The sequence below is a fragment of the Eptesicus fuscus genome, chromosome 2, assembly GCF_027574615.1.
Source record: "Eptesicus fuscus isolate TK198812 chromosome 2, DD_ASM_mEF_20220401, whole genome shotgun sequence".
Classification (NCBI taxonomy): domain Eukaryota; kingdom Metazoa; phylum Chordata; class Mammalia; order Chiroptera; family Vespertilionidae; genus Eptesicus; species Eptesicus fuscus.
In genome coordinates, this window is record NC_072474.1 from 116,832,798 (window position 1) to 116,854,960 (window position 22,163).

Below are 22,163 nucleotides of genomic sequence, written 5' to 3' on the forward strand. Positions count from 1 at the left end.
CCCGTCCTCGCTGCCTTGCCGGGCCCCCGCGTGCCCTCTGCTGCCACCGCCCTCCTGGGTGGCCTGCAGCTTTGGGGAGAAACGCGTGCCCCCCACGCTGCAGGGCTCCGTGCGTGCGCTGGGCGGGCTGCTAGCGGAGCCTCCGCTTCTGAGGCGGGTCGGCCGCCGGCTCCCTGGCGTGTCGTGTTGCGTTCACTGTCCCGGACTTACCCGCCGCAGCTGAAACCCACGCCAGACGCAGGCGGAGCCCGTGCTGGGCCTAGAAATGGGCGTGTCGGGTGACACGGTGGCCAAGGGGGCTGTTGGCCCTGCCCTTGTGCTGCGCCCCCCACGCCGCGCCTGCTTGACAGTGAAACGGGTCCCTGGGGAGTCCCACCGTCAGGATTGGTCAGCCCCGCGGGGCCGTCACTGGAGCCGGGCGTGGTGCTCAGCGCGGCCCCCTGTGCGCTGGCTCTGCCCACGTGCCCGCCCGGCCCCGGCTTCACACGTGTGATCACCTTTCTTGGAAATAATGTTTTTATTAAAATGTCAAGTTAACGTTCCTGTGACAGCTCCAAGTAGGGGTCACAGGAAGATGTCTCGATTGTCTGCGCGCGGCAGCTGAGTGGCCCGCTGGTTCTGCCTCATCGCAGAAGGGGGACAGGACCTCGCCTTCGGGGCGCAGGCCCTGGCTCGGGGCTTGTGTCCCCTGTTGTGGGGCAGAGTGTGCTGCGTCCCCCACACCTACCCAGACTGGTCCCTGTGCGGGGACCAGACGCCAATCTGATGTAAGCACGGGACTGAATAAAGCGTTGCCTTGGTGACCTGTGGCCACTCGGTGATTAATTTGTCCAGGTCGGGGGAGGCTCACTGCCTGACCAGCCCTCCCCCATCTGACCTCAGGGGATGCCTCAGACCTGGGGTCACTCAGGACAGCACAGTTCTGGGCACGGGGCCCGTGGTGACCAAGGGCATGGCCCCCACTGCCTGGGGGGCTTCCTGGAGGAGGCGGGTTCGTCTCACCACAGCCTGCTCCCCAGGTCCGTGGGCAGGGGTACTCCCCTGGGTGGAGAGCAGGCCTGCCTGGGAGGGCCGCCCACAGAGGGCACAGGTGGTCTCCCCCACCCTCCCAGCCCCTCAGTGGGTAGGACCCCCACCACCCCAAGATGTCCAGCCTATCTTGGGGGCCTCACCCCTGCACTGGTACCAGGCTCCTTGGGGGACCCCACGGGCTCCCTGCCTGAGGGCCGCCCTCTCGTGAGACCTGCTGTGGCCTCAGCCCTTACCCTCCCCCTGCCTGGCCCAGCTTCATCGGGGGCCCCAGCAGGGACCAGGCCCTTCCTGCTGTGGGTCCTTCCTCAGGCAGACCCTGGGGATCTGGGCAGGCGTGTGAGCTGTGGCGGGTGGGCTGGAGCCACGGGAAGCGGGGGGAGGAAAGGACTTAGGTCCTGCCCTTCTCCGGGCCCCGTCTCGCCCTGCAGCGCCGGGAGCTGGGGCAGGGCCAGGGCCTGGTCACGTCCAGGGGACCGGGCTTCCCTCGCAGCCCCCCAGCGGGAGAGGGGGAGCTGGCCCGGCCAGACACAGTGGGTCCTGGGGACACGTGCTCCTCTAGTCCCCGTGGTGCCTCCTGAACCCTGGGCAGCAGCGTCCCAGCTATCCCCACACCCGCCCGCCCGGGACAGCCTAGCGGGAAGGCCGCGGGGGAGGGGGAGCCCGGCGGGTGGGGGCGGGGCCTCGGGTGGAGCAAAGCGGGTGGGTTAGGGTTCGGTCCGGGGAGGCACGGATGAAGGAGCCATCTGTGCCCGCCTGTCCGGCGTCCGGAGCCGCCAGTGCCACGCTGAGGTCTCCATCCGGCGTCCCAGGAGGCCCCCCACGGCCCCGGCGAGGCCCCTGGTGTCCGGAGTGCGCACGGGACCCGAGCAGGAGAGGGGCCGGGCGCGAGGGGCCAGGCGCGCTGAGGACGCTAGAGGGCGCCCCCGGCCCGCGCTGTCCTGGCCGCCCTCGCTCCCGCCCTGTCGCGGCCTGTGTGCGCCCGGGCCGGTGCCGAGGCGCTTCCCCGAGGGGCGTAGGGAACGGGCCACACTGTTGCCTGAGCCCGGGACAGGGAAGCTGAACGCAGCGGAAGGGGCCGGGGGTTTCTTAGAAGCCAGAGTGAAAGTTCACACGGCCCAGTAGCTCTCCCCCAACAACCCCAAGACACGGGGGAGGAGGGGCAGGAAGGGCGGACCCTGGGTTACCAGGCGGGTGGGGCAGCCGGGAGGGCTGGGTCCAGGGCCTGTGGAAGTCTGCGTGCCCCCCGCCCCCGAGCCCACGTCTCCCCACCTGTGGGCACTGCCTCCTCCTCGGGACCCTCCCTAAGCGTGCCCCATCCTACCACGTGGGCGCCCGTGTCCTCTCCTGCCGTCAGGTGTGGGGGGCGCAGGAGCGCAGCTGGAGGACAGCAGCCCGGGGAGGGGGCGGGCAGGGAGCCAACCAGCAGGAGTGTGGCCACTAGTGCAGTCTGGGGGCTCCCTGGGGGCCCCTCCCAGAAACCTGCCCTGCCCAGCGGACAGGGGGACAGATGCCAGGGGTCGGGGTGCGTAGGGGGGCCCTCGGGTGTCTGCACATAACCCCAGCGCCCACCTGGGCTCCAGGAGCTGGGCCTGCCCACCCCATGGGGCCTCCCTGTCCCCTCCCACGGACACCCGGCCCTCTGCACTTCCTGCCATCGGGGACCTGAGACCCAGGCCCTGGAGACCCTCAGGGACACGGCGGCTGCCCTGCCACTGCCAGGCCCCACGCCGCTGGGCACGGACCCCTCCCCCAGGCCCACCCAGCCAGAGCCCTGTGCTGCCGACTCCAGGGATGTGCAGAGGCAGCCCGTCCGCCCGGGCCCCTCCCCCAGCACGTGCTGTTCCTGCAACCGTGGGCCACCCCCCCCCCCCCCCCCGCTCCCGGGGGCCGGCGACAGGGCGGCGAGGACGCGGAGGGCAGGAGACAGCAAGGCTTGCAGCAGAGGCTGAACGGAATCTGTTTATTTCTGGGAAGTGCGTTGGCCAGTTTGGGGCAACACCTCTGGCCCCCGCAGGCAGGGGCCCGAGAACGAACCACCCAGCCCTGCGGGGCTCGCCCGCCGAGGAGCGAGAACCCCCGCACGCGGGGCGTCAGCGGGACGGGAAGCGCATTCCCTCCCCAGCTCTGGCGGGCGGCAGCCCCGGCTATAAAGGCTAGAAGCATTGCGTAAGAAGTGTTAAATCTACAGCAAACACATCTTGTAAAAACTCAATAAATTATATATATAGATATATATAAACTCGCAACATCTAAGAACCTCTGAGCCTGGTGCAGGGCAAACGGCCGCCCGCCCGGCACATGGCAACGAGAACGTGTATGAAAATACCAGCTTGCTTGGAAGTCCAAAAAAATAAATCTCCTACAGCAAAGTCCTAGATAACCGATTCCCCTGCGGAGGCCAAGGGAGGCATGTCCTCCCCGGAGGCCCGCCCGCCATCCGCCACCTCTGGGTGTGAGGGGCTGCTCCGGCCTGGGGTGCGGGCTGGGGGTGCCCAGCGCTGGGCTCCACCCCCCCCCCCAGCGGCCCCTCTAAACGAAGCACAAACCTTCTCAGCTGTTAATAAGTTAAGACTGAAGCCGCCGCGTGGGGCGGGCTGAACACTACAGCTCTGGGGGTGGGGAGAAGGGACGGGGTCGGGGGCCCATAAATAGCTTTACAAACAGACGGGTCCAGGTACAATTTTTAAAACAAAACTGCGGCCGGGGAGCCCTCCACGCTGGCGGGGGGTGTGTCTCGCCCGCGGGGGCCTCCCGCCCCAGCCCCCGGGGCCCGTGCTGTGGGTGTCCCAGCTTCTCCCATGTGGATTCCTTATCTACACGTGTGTCACACACACCTCGTCAGAGAAATGCACACTCGTCTCTGGAATGACCCTTTCGGATAGAAGTTAAAGGCTCCCGCCTTCGGTACCCGTAATTTCAGTCTCGAGGGACAGGGTGGGAGGTGGGGCCTGGGGGGGGGGGCGTGTGCTGACACCCACCCCAGGCGCAAGGTGCCGCGTGGGTGGGGGGCTCGCCGCACGGGGCGTCCCTGCAGGCTCGCTCAGGCCCCCGAGGACGCCAGAGCTGGGGCTGCTCCCCTCGGGGTGACTGAGGGCCGAGGGGGCAGGGAGGCCACGGGGAGCCCCTTACATTCTACATCCGGTCCTCCTGGCACGGCCGGCACAGCGGCCGGGAGGTCACGGTACAGCAGGGCGGGCACCAGGGACCCCTGCACCGGGGACCTGGAGACTCGCACACGCACATGCACACACACACACACACGTGCACACACACACACACACCACCAAGTTGTCTATCTGTCCGTCCGTCCATCGGTGCCAGGTCTGGAGCCCGGGCGCGGGGCCCCGGTGGCCGCCGGCACGCCCAGAGCAGCGTAGCGGGCCGGGGCCCACTCTCACATTGGGGGGCTCGGCCGGAAGGCGGGGGCCCTTCACGTCTGTGGGCCCCCGCTGCTGGGAGGGGCGGGGGGCAGGAGGTCGTGGGCGAACACGGAGTCGTCCCCCGAGGAGCCGGAGCTGGGGGTGTCCTGGCCGCCTGGCGAGTACTGCTCGAAGGGCACCGACAGGTCCAGGTACTCCTGCGGGCGGGCGGGCGGGCGGGCGGCGTCACGGGCGCACCTCCCCCCCCTCCCGGCCGCCCGCGGGCAGGGCAGCACTCACGTCGGTGGACGTCACCGTGAGGATGCGGTCCAGGTCCTCCACCAGCTGCTTGAAGGTGGGCCTCTGGGAGGGCACCGCGTGCCAGCACTCCCGCATGACCATGTACCTGCGGGGCGCTCGGTGAGGGCCGCCCGTCCACCCGCCGGCCCGGCCCGTGCCCGCCGCCTCCCACCTGGCCCGGGCGGTGAGCCAGCCCCTGGGAGCCAGGGCCGGCAGACCCGCCACGGGGGACCCGGCACAGGGACGCGGGGGGCGGGGGCGGGTTGGGGGGCAGGGCGCCACTCACAGCTCGTGCGTGCAGTTGGCCGGCTTGTCCATGCGGTGTCCCTCCTTCAGCAGCTTGAACAGCTCCTCCACGGGGATGCCGGGGTACGGCGAGCCCCCCAGGGTGAAGATCTCCCAGAGCAGGACCCCGAAGGACCAGCTGGGGGGACACAGCACACAGGCTCCCAGCTGCCCGGAGCAGCCCCACGGGGCGGGGCGACCAGAGGCGCGAGGCAATGGGGCTCCCGTTGGGGACCTAGCTTCCCCCTGGCGCTCCTGTCGCCCCCCGCCCTGGGCCGGGCCCCTCACAGCTCCCCACCCGAGTCCTGGGGGCCACGTACACATCGCTCTGGTGGGTGTAGACGCGGTCGAACAGGGCCTCGGGCGCCATCCACTTCACGGGCAGCCGGCCCTGCGGAGAGGCGGCGGCACGTTGCTGCCAGGCGCCCCCGGGCGGCAGCCCCCCGCCCCCCACCACCCCCCGGGCCGGGCCGGCTCACGTTGGTGGTCTTCTTGTAATAGTCCAGGTTGTGCACGTCGCGGGCCAGGCCGAAGTCCGCGATCTTCATCACGTTGTCCTCGGTCACCAGCACGTTGCGGGCCGCCAGGTCCCTGTGGATGCACTGGGGGGGGTCGGGGGCCGGGGCTGAGCCACTCGCCGGCCGCTCCTGCGGGCCCGCCCTGAGCGCCCCCGGGCCCGGGCCCCCACGGCCCCCCCCCCCTCACCTTCTGCGAGGCCAGGTACTCCATGCCCCGGGCCACCTGGTAGGCGCAGGACACCAGGTCCTTGCAGGTGAGCTGCTCCTCGGGCAGCTTGCAGGTGTCGAAGGAGTAGTCGGTGCCCGGGGGCCGCCTGGCACGCAGGTACTCCCGCAGGTTGCCCTTGGCCGCGTACTCCACCAGCACGTACAGGGGCCCTGCGGGCACAGGGGCCTAAGGGGGTGCACCGCCCTGTGTGCCCCCCCTCTGTGCCCCCTCCCCCCTGTGCACCCTCCCCCCTCTGTGCACCCCCCGCCCTGCGTGCACCCTCCCCTCCGTGTGCACCCTCCCCCCCCTGTGTGCACCCTCCCCCCTCTGTGTGCACCCTCCCCCCGCCCTGTGCACCCCCCGCCCTGCGTGCACCCTCCCCTCCGTGTGCACCCACCGCCCTGCGTGCACCCTCCCCTCCGTGTGCACCCTCCCCTCCGTGTGCACCCTCCCCCCTGTGTGCACCCTCCCCTCCGTGTGCACCCTCCCCCCTCTGTGTGCACCCTCCCCACTCTGTGTGCACCCTCCCCCCGCCCTGTGCACCCCCCGCCCTGCGTGCACCCTCCCCTCCGTGTGCACCCTCCCCTCCGTGTGCACCCTCCCCCCTGTGTGCACCCTCCCCTCCGTGTACACCCTCCCCCCTGTGTGCACCCTCCCCTCCGTGTGCACCCTCCCCCCTGCGTGCACCCTCCCCTCCGTGTGCACCCTCCCCCCTGTGCACCCTCCCCCCTGTGCACCCTCCCCTCCGTGTGCACCCCCCGCCCTGCGTGCACCCCCCTCCCTGCGTGCACCCTCCCCTCCGTGTGCACCCCCCGCCCTGCGTGCACCCTCCCCTCTGTGTGCACCCTCCCCTCCGTGTGCACCCACCGCCCTGCGTGCACCCTCCCCTCCGTGTGCACCCTCCCCCCTGTGCACCCTCCCCCCTGTGCACCCTCCCCTCCGTGTGCACCCTCCCCTCCGTGTGCACCCCCCGCCCTGCGTGCACCCTCCCCTCCGTGTGCACCCCCCGCCCTGCGTGCACCCTCCCCTCTGTGTGCACCCTCCCCTCCGTGTGCACCCTCCCCCCTGCGTGCACCCTCCCCTCCGTGTACACCCTCCCCCCTCTGTGCACCCTCCCCTCCGTGTGCACCCTCCCCCCTGTGTGCACCCTCCCCTCTGTGCACCCTCCCCTCCGTGTGCACCCTCCCCCCTGTGCACCCTCCCCCCTGTGCACCCTCCCCTCCGTGTGCACCCTCCCCCCTGTGCACCCTCCCCCCTGTGCACCCTCCCCTCCGTGTGCACCCACCGCCCTGCGTGCACCCTCCCCTCCGTGTGCACCCTCCCCCCTGTGTGCACCCTCCCCCCTCTGTGCACCCTCCCCCCTCTGTGCACCCTCCCCCCTCTGTGCACCCTCCCCCCTGTGCACCCTCCCCCCTCTGTGCACCCTCCCCTCTGTGCACCCTCCCCTCCGTGTGCACCCTCCCCCCTGTGCACCCTCCCCTCCGTGTGCACCCACCGCCCTGCGTGCAGGCGCCCAGCAGGTTGATGATGTTCTTGTGCTTCCCGATCATCTTCATCATCTCCATCTCGGACACCAGGTCGGAGAGGTCCTTGTCGGTGGCGTCGTCTGTGCAGAGACGGAGGCACGTCAGACAGTGCAGCCCCGCTCCCCGCGCCCCCCCAGCCCCCCGCCGGCTCCCTGCGCCCCCCCCCCCCGCCCCCCCCCCCGGCTCCCTGCGCCCCCCACTCACCTTTCAGCATCTTCACGGCCACCGTGACAGGCTTGGTGGCCCGGTCCTTGTCGATGCCGATGGCCTCCGCCATGACCACCTGACCAAAGCAGCCCTCGCCGAGGGGCTTGCCCAGGGTCAGCCTGGCGGCAGGGGCAGAGGTGATGAGCCCCAGGCAGCCCCAGAGCCAGTGCCACCGCCTCCGGGAAGCCCTCCACACCTGCCCCAACCTGCTCCTGAGGACAAAGTCCCCCCCCCCCCCCCGCCCTCTGGACAGAGCGCATCCTGCCTCCACCTCACGGGCACCTCCCCGCGGCCCAGCCTCCTCCTCCGCCCTCACACCCACGTCGCCGCGGCTCCTCCTCGACTCCCATCTGAACCCAGTCAGGTCTCTGCTCCCCACCCCTCGCCGGTCAGGGCCCCAGCACCGGCGTCCCGCCCACCACTGACCGGGCCCGGGGCAGCTCCCACTTGGGGTCGGCGGGCAGCTCCAGCTCGGAGACGTTGGCCAGCGCGGGGCCCTCGCCCGAGGACAGCCGGGCAATGCGCACGAGCGGCGTGTTGGAGTTCATGGACGAGTTGGACTCCAGGGACACCTGCTTGGGTCGGCGGGCAGGTTGGCGCCGCGGGGCCGTGCGTTAGGGGGGCGGGGGTGCAGCCCGGGGCCTCCCACACGGCTGGGCGTCCCCGAGCGCGGGAGCCGGGAAGGTGGGCCGTGGGGTTCGACAAGCCGGGCGGGCGGCTGGGAAGCGGGCATCTCTGTTACCTGTCGCTTGAGCGGGAAGCGGGAGACCTTGTGCACGGCGGGCGCCAGGCCCTTCTTGGGGGGGCTGCGCAGGCGGCAGAGCGTCACGGCGGCCACCACCAGGACGAAGAGCAGGAAGCCCACGCCGTAGCTGAGGACACCCGCGTACACGCTGCCCGCCTCGCCGGCCTCCACCAGCTCCTCCTCGGCTGCGGAGACACAGGCGTTGGGGCCTGGCCCGGCCGCGCCGCGGCCCCCACGGCCCACGGCCACGGGAGCCACGGGCGCAGCGGGGGCCGGGGAGGCGGCGTGGCCCCGGGGGCGGGGGCCGAGGCCACGATGCCCCACGCGGCGGGGTCCTGGGGTCAGACGTGCCCGAGAGAAGGAGCGCAAGCAGAGCCACAGCACCCACGCCCGCCACCCGGGGAGATGCCAAAGCCGCCGCCAGGCTCGGGGGCCCCGCTGGGCGTGGGGGCTCGACGGAGGCCCCTTTGGGCCAGGACAGGGCCGGGTCGACTTCTTTAATATTTTTACTGATTTCAGAGAAGAAGGGAGAGGGAGAGCGAGAGAAACATCCACGATGACAGAGAATCATGGATCGGCTGCCTCCTGCACGCCCCCCGCTGGGGATGGAGCCCGCAACCGGGCCTGTGCCCTGATGGGGAATCGAACCCGGGACCCTCTATCCCCTGAGCCAAACCGGCCGGGGCCCAGGTGGACTGATCCCAGCCCCGGCGCAGGGCGTGGCGTGGAGCCGGGCGGACGTGAGCCTCAGGGCCCCCGGCCGGTCCAGGCGGCTTTGGCGTGTCCCGAGCCAGCGCCCCCGAAAGGCGCGGCAGCAGGAGCCGGTACCTGGCAGCACCACCAGCCACGCAGAGTGATGGGAAAACCCGATAGAATTGCCCGCCAGACACGTGTACTCCCCCGCGTCCTCAAAGGTGACATTGTGCAAGGACAGCACCTCTAGCTCCTTGTCGGTGGTGTTAGCGCCTGCCGTCTAGGAGAGAGAACAGAGCGCTAGGCGGGCAGCACCCCGCGGCACGGAGCCGGCGTCCACCAGCGACGGTCCCACTGGGCTGCAAAGGAAACGCCGCCACCACCACGGCCACGGCCACCACCACGGCCACGGCCGCCGCCACGGCCACGGCCACCGCCACGGCCACGGCGGCCGAGGGTCCTCCGCCGCGTGCGTCCACACCGAGCCCGAAGCCAGTCCCTTCACCGGCGAGTCCTCTGTCCCAGGTGAGCGCCAGGCGTGTGGCCAGCAGCGTGCGGGGTTAGCGTGGACACTGGGCGGGGGGTGGGAGGACAGACAGGTGGGCAGAGGGGCAGACAGACCAACGGGAAGTGAGCAGGCAGCGGGCCGGGGCCGGGTAGACGGGAGGAAAGCAGGTGCCACAGACAGAGGGCACGGCCCCTGCCAGGCTGAGGGCCTTCCGGGGCGGCACGGGCGCAGGCAGGGGCCGCGGGCCGGGGCTCCAGGCAGGCAGGCGTCACACGGAGGCCAGAGGCGCCAGCTTGCAGCGTGACCGCATGTGCAGCGAGCGAGCGGGTGGCGGGGTGGGGAGCGAGCAGGACGGGGCGTGCGGCGGGCGCGGGGCCGGGGCGTCGGAGCTGGAGCTCGGCGTGCCAGGCAGGCGTGGGACAGAGTCGTTACCTGCTCGGGGCCCGTGAACGCGCAGCCAAAAGGCCTTCTCAGACACGCCTATGAAATTGGAGGCTCGACAGAGGTACTCGCCCCCGTCGTGCTCGGACACATTGGCCAGGCGGAGGCGCGCGTCGGCCTCCACAGTCTCACTGATCCAGGACTGCGGGGACAAGAGACCCGGCTCAGGGGTGCCCGCAGGCCGGCCGGGCGCTGCCCAGGAGTGGCCCCATCCAGGTCGAGACCCGCGGGAGGGCAGCCTCAGATCCTGAGACTCCAAGGCAGGACGTGGGAGGCCCCTAAGGAAGGACTGGGCTGTGCCAGCCTGGAGGGCTGCCTGGAGGAGGTGTGCAGGCACCTCATGGCAGTCGATCGGGGTCACAGGGTGCACCTTCTGTGCATCCACCCTCCCCAACACGGAGCACGGGCCTGGCAGGCTCCCCGAGAGGCCTGGGGGGGGGGGTGCTCGACCCGCCCTCCCCCCCCACCCCTGAAGCCCAGCCGGCCCGTGGTGACGCCACAGACAGCTCACATGCTGACCCGGGCGCAGACTCCACCAGGCGGGGCCCGGCGTCCTCAGCCTGAGCCCTGTCCCCACCCCCACCGGCCTGTCTCGTCTCCGAAACAGATGTTTCTCTTTGGGCTGAGTGTGGTGTCGCAAGCACCGACCCGGGTGGCCCCCGGCGGAACCCGCTGAGGCCGTCCTGCCCCAGGCCCCGGGAGGCCGGCTGGGGGCGAGCTGGCTGCGCACAAACAGTGACGCCCCATCGCCACCCCGCCCCAGCTCAGGGGGCACCGCCTGGCCTGCGGGGTGCTGGGCGAACTCGGCCGCCCCTGCCCGCCGGGGCCCCGGGGCTGAGCCCACGGGAGGCATCGCCGGGAGCGACGGGGGAACGGAGGGCGCACTGGGGCCCGGGCTGGGCCTCGGCGGTCTCCCGGCCGGCCGGCAGCAGGTCCGCCCGCCCGCCCGCCCGCCCCGGGCGGCGCCCACCTTGAGCACGGTGACGTAGGGCGTGCCGTCCGGGCCCACGCGGCTGCCGTTCACCTCCACGTGCTTGAGCCACTGGATGTGCGGCTGCGCGTCGCTGTACACCTTGCAGCGGAACTCCACGTCGCTGCCCAGCACGGCCGTCTGGTTGGCCGGCAGCCCCGCCTGCAGGATGGGCCGGTGCGGGGAGCGCTCTGTGGACAGAGGGCGAGGGGCTCAGGGACCGCCCGGCCCCGGCTCCCCCGACCCCCCGGGGCCCGGGCCTCACCCAGCACGTCCAGCGTGTAGGTCTGCCGGATGCTGCCCAGCCTGTTCTGCACGACGCACGTGTAGTTGCCGCGGTCCGAGGGCACCACGCTCTCCATGACCAGGCTCCACTGCTGGTGCCGCAGCTGCGGGCAGACGGGGTGAGCGGGCAGCCGGGGGGTGAGCGGGCAGCCGGGGGGTGAGCGGGCAGACGGGGTGAGCGGGCAGACGGGGTGAGCGGGCAGACACGGGGTGAGCGGGCAGCCGGGGTGAGCGGGCAGCCGGGGTGAGCGGGAAGACACGGGGGAGCGGGCAGCCGGGGTGAGCGGGCAGCCGGGGTGAGCGGGCAGACGGGGTGAGCGGGCAGACACGGGGTGAGCGGGCAGACGGGTGAGCGGGCAGACGGGGTGAGCGGGCAGACGGGGTGAGCGGGCAGACGGGGTGAGCGGGCAGACGGGGTGAGCGGGCAGACACGGGGTGAGCGGGCAGCCGGGGTGAGCGGGCAGCCGGGGTGAGCGGGCAGCCGGGGTGAGCGGGCAGACACGGGGTGAGGGGGCAGACGGGTGAGCGGGCAGACACGGGGTGAGCGGGCAGCCGGGGTGAGCGGGCAGCCGGGGTGAGCGGGCAGACACGGGGTGAGGGGGCAGACGGGGTGAGCGGGCAGACACGGGGTGAGCGGGCAGCCGGGGTGAGCGGGCAGACGGGGTGAGCGGGCAGCCGGGGTGAGCGGGCAGACACGGGGTGAGCGGGCAGACGGGGTGAGCGGGCAGACGGGGTGAGCGGGCAGACACGGGGTGAGCGGGCAGACACGGGGTGAGCGGGCAGACACGGGGTGAGCGGGCAGACGGGTGAGCGGGCAGACGGGGTGAGCGGGCAGACGGGGTGAGCGGGCAGACACGGGGTGAGCGGACAGACACGGGGTGAGCGGGCAGACACGGGGTGAGCGGGCAGACAGGGGTGAGCGGGCAGACACGGGGTGAGCGGGCAGACACGGGGTGAGCGGACAGACACGGGGTGAGCGGGCAGACACGGGGTGAGCGGGCAGACGGGTGAGCGGGCAGACGGGGTGAGCGGGCAGACGGGGTGAGCGGGCAGACACGGGGTGAGCGGGCAGACGGGGTGAGCGGGCAGACGGGGTGAGCGGGCAGACACGGGGGGAGCGGGCAGACACGGGGTGAGCGGGCAGACACGGGGTGAGCGGGCAGACACGGGGGGAGCGGGCAGCCGGGGTGAGCGGGCAGACGGGGGGAGCGGGCAGACACGGGGGGAGCGGGCAGACGGGTGAGCGGGCAGACGGGGGGAGCGGGCAGACGGGTGAGCGGGCAGACGGGGGGAGCGGGCAGACATGGGGTGAGCGGGCAGACGGGGGGAGCGGGCAGACGGGTGAGCGGGCAGACGGGTGAGCGGGCAGACGGGGTGAGCGGGCAGACACGGGGTGAGCGGGCAGACAGGGTGAGCGGGCAGACACGGGGTGAGCGGGCAGACGGGTGAGCGGGCAGATGGGGGGAGCGGGCAGACACGGGGTGAGCGGGCAGACACGGGGTGAGCGGGCAGACGGGGTGAGCGGGCAGACGGGGTGAGCGGGCAGACACGGGGGGAGCGGGCAGACACGGGGGGAGCGGGCAGACACGGGGGGAGCGGGCAGACGGGGTGAGCGGGCAGACACGGGGGGAGCGGGCAGACGGGGTGAGCGGGCAGACGGGGGGAGCGGGCAGACACGGGGTGAGCGGGCAGACGGGTGAGCGGGCAGACGGGGGGAGCGGGCAGACGGGTGAGCGGGCAGACGGGGGGAGCGGGCAGACATGGGGTGAGCGGGCAGACGGGGGGAGCGGGCAGACGGGTGAGCGGGCAGACGGGTGAGCGGGCAGACGGGGTGAGCGGGCAGACACGGGGTGAGCGGGCAGACAGGGTGAGCGGGCAGACACGGGGTGAGCGGGCAGACGGGTGAGCGGGCAGACGGGGTGAGCGGGCAGACACGGGATGAGCGGGCAGACGGGGTGAGCGGGCAGACGGGGGGTGAGCGGGCAGACGGGGGGTGAGCGGGCAGACGGGGTGAGCGGGCAGACGGGGGGAGCGGGCAGCCGGGGTGAGCGGGCAGCCGGGGGGGGTGAGCGGGCAGCCGGCGAGGCCCACGGGGGGCCGGGTCCTGCCGCCCACCTTGATGCCCCCGATGCGGTGCTCCCCCCGGAACTCCTTGCCGTTCTTCAGCCAGGAGATGGACGGCGTGGGGTTGCCGGCCGCCGGGCAGCGGAAGCGCACGGTGTTGGCGGCCGGCACGGCCAGCAGCTTCTTCTCCATCCGCTCAGGCCGCGTCCAGTAAGGGGCCCCTGCTGGCGGGGGGCACGCCAAGTCCATGACCGGCGCGGGGGGGGCAGCAGGGGGACACCACCTCCCGGCGACGCAACGCCAGGCCCCCCCCCTGTCCACCCCCCTCCCCCGCGCCTTCTCTCTTTTTAATAGGCTTTTTTTGTTTTTTTTGTTTTTTAATATTTTTATTGATTTCAGAGAAGAAGGAAGAGGGAGAGAGAGACAGAAACATCCATGATGAGAGAGAATCACTGATCAGCTGCCTCCCGCACGCCCCCCACTGGGGACCGAGCCTGCAACCCGGGCCTGTGCCCTTGGCGGGAATCGAACCCGGGACCCTTCAGTCCCCAGGCCGATGCTCTATCCACTGAGCCACACCGGCCAGGGCTTGTTTTGTTTTTTATTTATTTTACTTCGTGTTATTCCTCATCCAAGGATAAGTTCCCATTGAGTTTTAGAGAGAGGAAGGGAGAGGGAAAGACAGAGAGAAACATTGATGTGAGAGAAACACATCGATTGGTTGCCTCCTGCACACGCCCCAACCAGGGCCCAGAGTCGAACCCGGGACCCTTCAGTCCGCGGGCTGACGCTCTCTCCACTGAGCCAAGCCGGCCAGGACCCCCAGGGTGCTTTCTGACAGGAGAGGTCTCCTAGGGGTGCACCCCACACCCAGCTGGCAGGGGGCACAGCGCCCCTAGGACCAGAAGCTCGGAGGCACTCGGGTGCTGCTGAGCCTGCGGGCCCTGAGCCACCTCGGCAGCAAGCGCTCAGGCCTGAGGGCAGCAGGAGGGACAGACAGCGGGAGGGACAGACAGGAGGATGGACAGGAGGAGGGACAGACAGCGGGAGGGACAGACAGCGGGAGGGACAGACAGGAGGATGGACAGGAGGAGGGACAGACAGCGGGAGGGACAGCAGGAGGGACAGACAGGGGGAGGGACAGGAGGAGGGACAGACAGCGGGAGGGACAGGAGGAGGGACAGACAGCGGGAGGGACAGGAGGAGGGACAGACAGCAGGAGGGACAGACAGGAGGATGGACAGGAGGAGGGACAGACAGCGGGAGGGACAGGAGGAGGGACAGACAGCAGGAGGGACAGACAGCGGGAGGGACAGCGGGAGGGACAGGAGGAGGGACAGGAGGAGGGACAGACAGCGGGAGGGACAGACAGCGGGAGGGACAGACAGCGGGAGGGACAGGAGGAGGGACAGACAGCGGGAGGGACAGACAGGAGGAGGGACAGGAGGAGGGACAGACAGCGGGAGGGACAGGAGGAGGGACAGACAGCAGGAGGGACAGACAGCGGGAGGGACAGGAGGAGGGACAGACAGCAGGAGGGACAGGAGGAGGGACAGACAGCGGGAGGGACAGACAGCAGGAGGGACAGGAGGAGGGACAGACAGCGGGAGGGACAGACAGCGGGAGGGACAGGAGGAGGGACAGACAGCAGGAGGGACAGACAGCGGGAGGGACAGACAGCGGGAGGGACAGGAGGAGGGACAGACAGCAGGAGGGACAGACAGCAGGAGGGACAGACAGCGGGAGGGACAGACAGCGGGAGGGACAGGAGGAGGGACAGACAGGAGGAGGGACAGGGTGACCGGAGGCCCCGCCCACTCTCACCACCACCCCCCCCCCCCCAGCCTGACTGGTTTTTCTCCTTCTCTGGCCGGTGCAGGGAGCCTTCCTGCTGTTTGGAGGCTGGGCGGGCGGGCGGGCGGGTGTCCCCGGAGGGTGGCGCCTTCCCCACAAGCTTGCCCCCCGCCCCCCTCCCCCCCCCCCGAGGCAGCCACCTCACAGAGGGCTGAGGCCAGGTGGGGCAGTCTGAACAAACGCTGGGAAGAGGAGCATCTGGGGTCCAGGGTCCAGGGTCCGAGACCAGGGGGGCCAGTGGCGTGACTGCCTCTGGAAGGCAGCCCTGTGCGACCCTCAGCCCCGGGGACAGGACGGGCAGGGCACTGGGAGGTGAGGTTGGGAGAGGGCAGGGCCCTCGGGGGGTCACCAGGGGCCACCTGGATCTCAGAACCCCCAGGGCCTCCTCTCTGGGTGCTCACCTCCTTGCCCGCTGGACCCCAGAGGGCCCCGACCCCATGTCCCCTACCAGCCGCTCCACGCTGGGCACAGCCACCTGCCACGGTCCAGGCCAGCATCCCCGGCCACACACCCACAGCCGCCAGGGGACGCTGCAGCGCCCCTTCCCAGGAGAGGTGCCCGCCCTGGCCACTGTGCCCTCTACATGGACTGTTTGCCCCCCCATGGCCCCATGGCCCTCAGCCCTGGCCCCCAGCTGCCACCTGAACCCCTGCCCTGGTGAACTAACACCCAGGGTGGACCCTCCACACAGGCCGCACACCCCAGCTCCAGCCTCCTCGTCTGCAACACCCCGTACCCCACACGCCAGCCTGCGCCCCAGAGCTCAGGGCAGACACCCAGGGCCACCCCACATGGAGGGGACCCCCACTCATAACCAAAACAGGTGATGCCCAGGCCTTGGTCTCTCACCAGCGGGGTGAGCAAGTGGCCCCATCCCTGCAGGGGGCAGGGGGACGGGGTGTGGCTCGGGGCAGCAGGTCCCCAACCCCGACCAGCCCGGGAGCCTGGGACCTGGCCTCACCTGTGTCCTCTGCCTCATCCTCCCCATCTTCGTCGTCTCCCGAGGATGGGGCATCTGCAGTGCAGGGGAGAGGGGCCATGGAGGGGGGCCGTGCCCACCCCCATCCAGGCACCCCCCCGTCCTCAGCGGCGAGTCTGGTCCTCTCCTGATCTGCCTTTGGCCCAGGAGGCCCCGGGGGTTTGTCCCTCACAGCGCCCCCGGGTGCCCTCCTCTCCACAGGGACCCGCAGGCCCGCGGCCCGCACCCACCTGTCACCCGCACGCTGAAGCGGCACAGCTCGCGCTGGGTGAGCCTCTGCCGGCAGCTGTAGGCCCCCGCGTCCTCGTGGGAGGCGTTGAGCACCTGCAGCCGCTGCGGCCCCACCAGCACGCGGTCCGAGGGCGCCAGCCCCGCCCCGTCCTTGGCCCAGACGGTGGGCCCCGTGGGGACGCCTGCGGGCAGGGGGCAGCTCAGCTCCACGGTGTCCCCGCTGCCGAACACCAGCTGCTCCTGCTGCGGGGGCTCCGGTCCCGGGACCTCTGTGGGCCAGACGGTGAGCGTGAGGAGGACCCGGGGCTGGGCTCGGGCCCCGGGGCACCAGGCCCTCCGCTCCGGCAGGCGGCCCGGCCGGCTGCAGCGAGGCTGTGGGCCCGGAGGGCGGGCAGGGTCCAGGCGAGTCTGGATGACGGAGGATCTGCACCCAGAGCCCGGGGCCCCGCAAACCGCCCTGAGGACGCCCAGGCACGTTTGCAGCCTCGCCCCCGGGCCGGTCCCGGGACAGCCTGCCGGGCGCACAGGGTCACGGACCTTCCTCCTCTGAGTTCTGCCCACCATTCAGGAACGCAAAACCCATCTGTGTTTGGGGCGAAGGGAGCTGGGACCTCCATTTTACAGGTGACGACACGGGCTGCGGAGAAGGCTGCCACGGAGGTGCCCGGCCGGCGTGGCTCAGGGGTTGAGCGTTGACCTATGAACCAGGAGGTCAGGGTTCGAATCCCGGTCAGGGCACGGGCCTGGGTTGCGGGCTCCATCCCCAGTGGGGGCGTGCAGGAGGCAGCGGATCAATGATGCTCTCTCGTTATTGATGTTTCTCTCTCTCCCTTCCTCTCTGAAATCAATAAAAATATATATATTTTAAAATGTCACAGGAGGCGGCCACCTCAGCACGCCAGTGGCTGCCCAGCTCCCAGGAGGCCAGCAAGGCCCGAGACCCAGGGACACACCACGGCTGGGCTGACCACCACCCCGGCCTCCCTGCCAGGCCCACACAATGGCCAGCGCAGCCGGGCAGCCGGGCTGTGGGCCCAGGACGGGCCGGGTGGTCCGGGGCACAGGCCCCCGGCCCCACCCGCCGGGTCGGCAGCTCCGTTACTTGTCATTCTGCCGACGCGTGGCCTAGATTCGAGGGCCCAGCTGCCCCTCTGGGGCCTGGCTCCCCGGCAGGCCAGCTTGGCCCCCCACCTCGGCGTCCTCATAGGCCCTGTGCCCACGAGATAGTGTCAGACACCCGGCCTGACCTCCAGCCCCCCAGTCCTGGCCACCGTGTCCTGTGGGGACCACCCAGTGCTGAGAGCCGACGGAGGCCCCCCACAAGGCCGAGAACGGGCTGGGGGCGGGCAGCCTCAGCCCCAGGCCCCGGCCAAGGGCAACAGCGTTGGTTCCGGTCTGGTCTGGGCAACGAGGCATCGGCACAAGGACTTGCTTCAACCCGGTCCAGCAGGGGCCGGAGGGACACAGCACCCCCAGGTCAGACACGCCTGGCAGCCATCTGCAGAGGTGGCTGAGGGGTGAGGGGTGAGGGGCTGACCCCTGACCTGCCCACCACCCTGCTCAGCTGGGTGCCTGCATAGGCCAGAGCCTCCCAGACCAGGCCAGTCTCCGCCCCTGCAGATCCAACATACCAGGCCCACTCAGAGCCATAGGGGACCCACGGAGAGCCATGGGGGATTCTACTCAGAGCCATGGGGGACCCCATGGAGAGCCATGGGGGACCCCACGGAGAGCCATGGGGGACCCCACGGAGAGCCATGGGGGATTCTACTCAGAGCCATAGGGGACCCACGGAGAGCCATGGGGGACCCCACGGAGAGCCACGGGGGCGGAGTGCGTGGTGTCAGGCGGGGAGACACAGGCATCCAGCTCAGACCCGACGAAGGCGCTCAGGGACAGCCGGGTGTGGAGTGTGGACGCTGCCGCTCTCTCCCCGCACCAGGTACAGGGTTTGTTTTTAAAATATGTATTTGTATTGATCTCAGAGAGGAAGGGGGAGAGACAGAAACATCCATGATGAGAGAGAATCAGGGATCGGCTGCCTCCTGCACGCCCCACACGGGGATGGAGCCCGCAGCCCAGGCTCGTGCCCGACCGGGATTTGAACCAGGACCTCCTGGTTCGTAGATGGACGCTCAACCCCTGAGCCCCGCCGGCCGGACCAGGTACAGGCTTCAGAGGAGGCTCAGAGGGGGAGCTCTGGCCGCCCCTCCCCGGGAACATTCTGGAAAGTTTCATAACGAAGTCAGGGGGGAAGGGGGGCTGGGGGGCTGGGCGGCCTAATGAGGGCTTACGGGATTATCCGCCTAATCCTCCTACAACCCCTCCATTATCAGTCTCCTGGGACAGGTGAGGAGCCCAGGCGGGGGGTGGGGGGTGGGGGTGGGGGGGCACCAGAGCCCCGGGCAGCGGCAGCCTGGAGCCCAGGGCAGGGCCAGGGGTCAGGAAGCACAGCCCCCCATTGCAGCTCATTTACTTGTGAATCACTCAGGCCGGAGTGGCCCGATGGGGGACCGCCCCAAAGTCCCACCTCCTCCCGGAGACCCCTTTCGTCTCCAGGCCGCTGGGAATGGGGCCTGTGGACAACACAGGGGCCTTAAGAACGAGCCGGCCAAGCTCGGGGGGACGGGCCGGGACCAAAGCCGCCACACTGGTGCCTGCACGTACGCTCCTAACTAACCACGGGCGGCGCGGCGGGCGGCGTGGCGGGTCGCACGTCCTAGGCCTGCCGTTCCTGACAGAGGTCAGACCTGAGTCACACCTCGGAGAGGAGTGTCGGAGCCATCGGTTCCTGACCCTCCTAGGCACACGGGAAACCACTGTTATCTGGCGGCCCGCATACCATCGCTCGCTGCTGCGAAGGCCCGCGGCCCGCACCCGGCCGACCTCAGAGACCCGGCCGACCTCAGAGACCTCCCGAGGCGGATCCTGAAGGATCAGCTAGGCTGCCAGGCCGCCATTCTCCCGAGCTTCGTCTCCACCCGTGAGCTTTCTCTTCCCGGCACCATCAGTTTGGTTTGAAATCACAAGGATTTTTCCGAGCCTGGACATTCTTAGGGTGACAGACCCCAAGGGGGCCCTGAGGCCCGGAGGGGGGGGCCTGGGGGCCTCGCAGTCCAGCCTGGGGCTCATGCCGGGTTAATGAACCACCAGAGGCCCCGAGGCTCAAAGTCCAGCCCGCAGTGGACGGAGGAGGTGGGAGAGGTTGCAGCCAGTGCCTCCTGGGAAATGCTCAGCACAGGGACACCCCCCCCACAGGCTGGGTCAGCCCAGGGGGCAGCCTCCTGCTGCCCCATCCCTCCCTCTTCCAGGTGGGGGACCCCGCCCAGCCCCTGGCGGAGAGCAGGACCCCCTGGGAAGCAGGGGGCTGCCCTGTGGGGCCTGGGGGAGGGGGCTGAGCGCCCAGCAGCACACACCTTCCCACTGTCCTTGACCCCAGCCAGCTGGCTCCTGACTCTGTCCCCGGGGAGGGCCAGCCGGGACCTCTGGAAATTTCAGGAGAACTTTGTATTTTTCCTGCCCAGCCCCTCTCTTTCAGGAACCGGATTAAGTTTATTGACCTATCCACTCACTACCTGTTTCACCAGCTCGGCGGCGGGGCGGGGCGGGGGCGGGGGAGGGGAGGACGCGCCGGCAGAGGAGGCCCGGGCTCCCTCCCCGGCCCTCGGGGCCCTCCTGTCGCTCCGACCGCGGCCCGCATGGCGGGGGGGGGGGGGCGTCCCAGGCCCCGATCTCCGAGGCGCTGCCCTTCCCGGAGCGGGTGGAGGAGGCCACTGCCCCGCGCGCCGCAGGGGGCCCCGCGGAGGGCCGGGGGCCGGGGCCGCCCGCCCGGCCGGAGGGAGAAACATCTTCATCCGAAGGCGATGGGAATGCTAATGGGGCCCCCGCCCCGCTCCGCGCCCCTGGAAGCGGGGGCGCCGAAAGCGCGCGCTGACCTCCGGACGGCCTCTGTCACGCCGTGAGTGACACGCACATTCAAGCGCCGGGCCCACTTTCATTCATAAAAATGACATTGTTCCCGGGGCTGCAGCGCCGCGGGGCCGGGGGCCGGGGGCCGGGCGGGGCGGGCCGCCATCTGCCCGCGTCCCGTCCCGTCCCGCCTGCGGCCGCCGCGCTCGCACCTCCCGCCGTCAAAGCGCGTCTGTGGCCGCCGAGGTACAAAGGAGCGGCTGTTCGGGCGCCCGCCCGGCGGGGCGTGAGCTCACCGGGCTCAGGCCGCCCTCCGCGCGGCCCCGGACCGGAGGCAGGTGCCCGCAGGCCCGCCGCGCCCCGGAGGTGACGGTCCCCTCCGGCGGGACGCCCCGCGGCCACGCGTCTCTGCCCGGGGAGGCGGCCAGGGCCGCGCCGCACCTCCAGGGCCGGCGCGTGTGCGGGGCGGGGCCTGGCGCACAGACCCGCTCCCTCCGCTGCTCCGGCCCCGCGGGCCGGGTCCTCCGAGACCCCCGACGTCCCGCCAGACCCTGGCCGCCGGCGGAGGGTCCGCGGCTCCGCGCCCCCAGGACACCGGCTCCCTCCCCTGCCGGCGCCCCGCGGGGGGCAGACACCTTCACCCACAGGCGGGGGAGCCGGGCACCGGCCCCGCGGGCCAGTCCACGGCGCGCCCTCGGGCCGACTCGGATCGGCGCCCCCCCCCCCAGGTGCCCGGGCGGCCCCGCCTTACCTGCCACTCTCCGCACGACGCGCTGCTCGGCACCCGGGGGCCCCGAGGCGGCGCCGGTCACGACCGCCACGGCCACGCAGAGCGCGAGGGCCCAGGCCGGGGCGCCCATGGCGGGGGCGGGGGCGGGGGCGTCCTCAGGCGGTGCGCGCGGGCTGGCCCCCCATGGTCCGGGTCCGGGTCCGGCACCGGCGGCCGGAGGGCGCCGCTCGGGAGTCTGCGGGAGGCGAGCAGCGGGTGACTCGGGCGGGCCGGGCGCACCGGGGAGGGAGCGGCGGCGGCCGGGTCCTGCGCCCCGGTCCCCAGGACCCCCGGCCGCCCCGCCCGCCGCCGCCGCCGCCCAGCGCTCCCGGGCCGCCTGGCGCCGGCCGCCTCCTCCCGCCGCGGTCCCTCCCTCCTCCCCCTTCCCTCCCTGGCTGCCGCTGAGCCCTCCCAGGGCGGCGGCGGCGGCAAACTTTCCAGAGCGGGAAGCCCGCGCCCCGGCCGGCCCCGCGGCAGAGAGCGCTCGGACCCGAGCCCGCCGCGCGCTCCGGCCCCGCCGCGCGCCCGCCCGACCCCTCCCGCGCCCGCCGACCCCGCGCACCGACCTGAGGCCGCCGGCGCCCGGCTCGCGGAGCGCTGCCCTTTCTTCCTCTCGCGTCCGCGGCCCTGCCCTGCGCCCCTGCCCTGCGCCCCTGCCCTGCGGCCGTGCCCCCGGGCGAGCAGGACGGGACCGCGCAGCACCCGCCGCCCGCGCCGCTGCCACCGCCGCCGCCACCGCGCACTGAGCCCGGGCGGCCCGGCGCGCCGCAGCCAGTGGGGGCCGGCCCGCGCCCGCCCCGCCTCCGGGCCCGCCCCGCCTGGCCCGGCCACGCCCGCCCCGACGCGTTCGGGGGCGGGGACCCTCCCTCCCCTGGGGCGGTCCGGAGGCGGGGCCGCGGCTCCGCTCGCTCCCGCCCGCCGAGGGGATTAGCGGGGGTGAGGCGGCGGGGGCGCCGGGCGGTCTCGGAGGGCGTGGGAGCCCAGGGTGGGCGAGTGAGGTCCCCGGTCTCCCCGCCGCGCGCACGGGGTGGCCCAGCGCGCACCCGGGCATCTCCCAGCCGCTCGGCAGGCGCTCGACGGGTCCCCGTGGGTGAAGCGGGTCTGAGAGGCTTCAAAGCAAAGGAGCTGCTCCCGCTGAACCCCGAGGTGTGGGCAGCCAGCCCTCAGGGCGGGGAGCCCGGGACCGCGGCATGGAGGGGGGCGGGTGCCCTGGACAAAGGCCTGGGGTGCAGGACCGCTCGGCCTGTCTGCCTGTAGCTGAGCTGCCCGAGCGGCCGGGG

At 71.6% G+C, this 22,163-nt stretch overlaps 1 protein-coding gene across 10 annotated transcripts; it reads right to left on the bottom strand.

The window, feature by feature from the left end:
• Positions 1 to 4,402: 4,402 nt before the first annotated feature.
• Positions 4,403 to 21,615, bottom strand: FGFR3 (fibroblast growth factor receptor 3). Of its 10 annotated transcripts, none has more exons than XM_054708662.1 (18): positions 21,450 to 21,615; positions 20,866 to 21,079; positions 16,205 to 16,474; positions 15,957 to 16,010; positions 13,193 to 13,362; positions 11,058 to 11,181; positions 10,793 to 10,983; positions 9,009 to 9,153; positions 8,178 to 8,365; positions 7,862 to 8,007; positions 7,433 to 7,554; positions 7,198 to 7,308; positions 5,682 to 5,872; positions 5,456 to 5,578; positions 5,297 to 5,367; positions 4,978 to 5,115; positions 4,692 to 4,797; positions 4,403 to 4,609 (listed from the first exon to the last, which is right to left on the bottom strand). In XM_054708662.1, the coding sequence occupies exons 2-18, from the start codon at positions 20,972 to 20,974 to the stop codon at positions 4,463 to 4,465; spliced, it is 2,406 nt and encodes an 801-aa protein (XP_054564637.1). In that variant the 5' UTR covers positions 20,975 to 21,079; positions 21,450 to 21,615; the 3' UTR covers positions 4,403 to 4,462. The 10 variants fall into 10 exon arrangements, with proteins under 10 accessions (XP_054564637.1, XP_054564629.1, XP_054564620.1 ...); XM_054708654.1 differs by having other exon boundaries at positions 7,862 to 8,010; XM_054708645.1 differs by lacking the exon at positions 9,009 to 9,153 and adding an exon at positions 9,814 to 9,964.
• Positions 21,616 to 22,163: the final 548 nt, after the last annotated feature.

What these genes read in the sequence shown, in the direction of transcription:
- FGFR3 (XM_054708626.1), bottom strand. Translation starts at nt 20,974, where the DNA reads ATGGGCGCCCCGGCCTGGGCCCTCGCGCTCTGCGTGGCCGTGGCGGTC. An exon ending in AGTACCTGGCCTCGCAGAAG is followed by an intron (nt 5,579 to 5,681) that starts GTGAGGGGGGGG and finishes GACCCCCCCCAG; the next exon opens with TGCATCCACAGGGACCTGGC. An exon ending in ATTACAAGAAGACCACCAAC is followed by an intron (nt 5,368 to 5,455) that starts GTGAGCCGGCCC and finishes GCCTCTCCGCAG; the next exon opens with GGCCGGCTGCCCGTGAAGTG.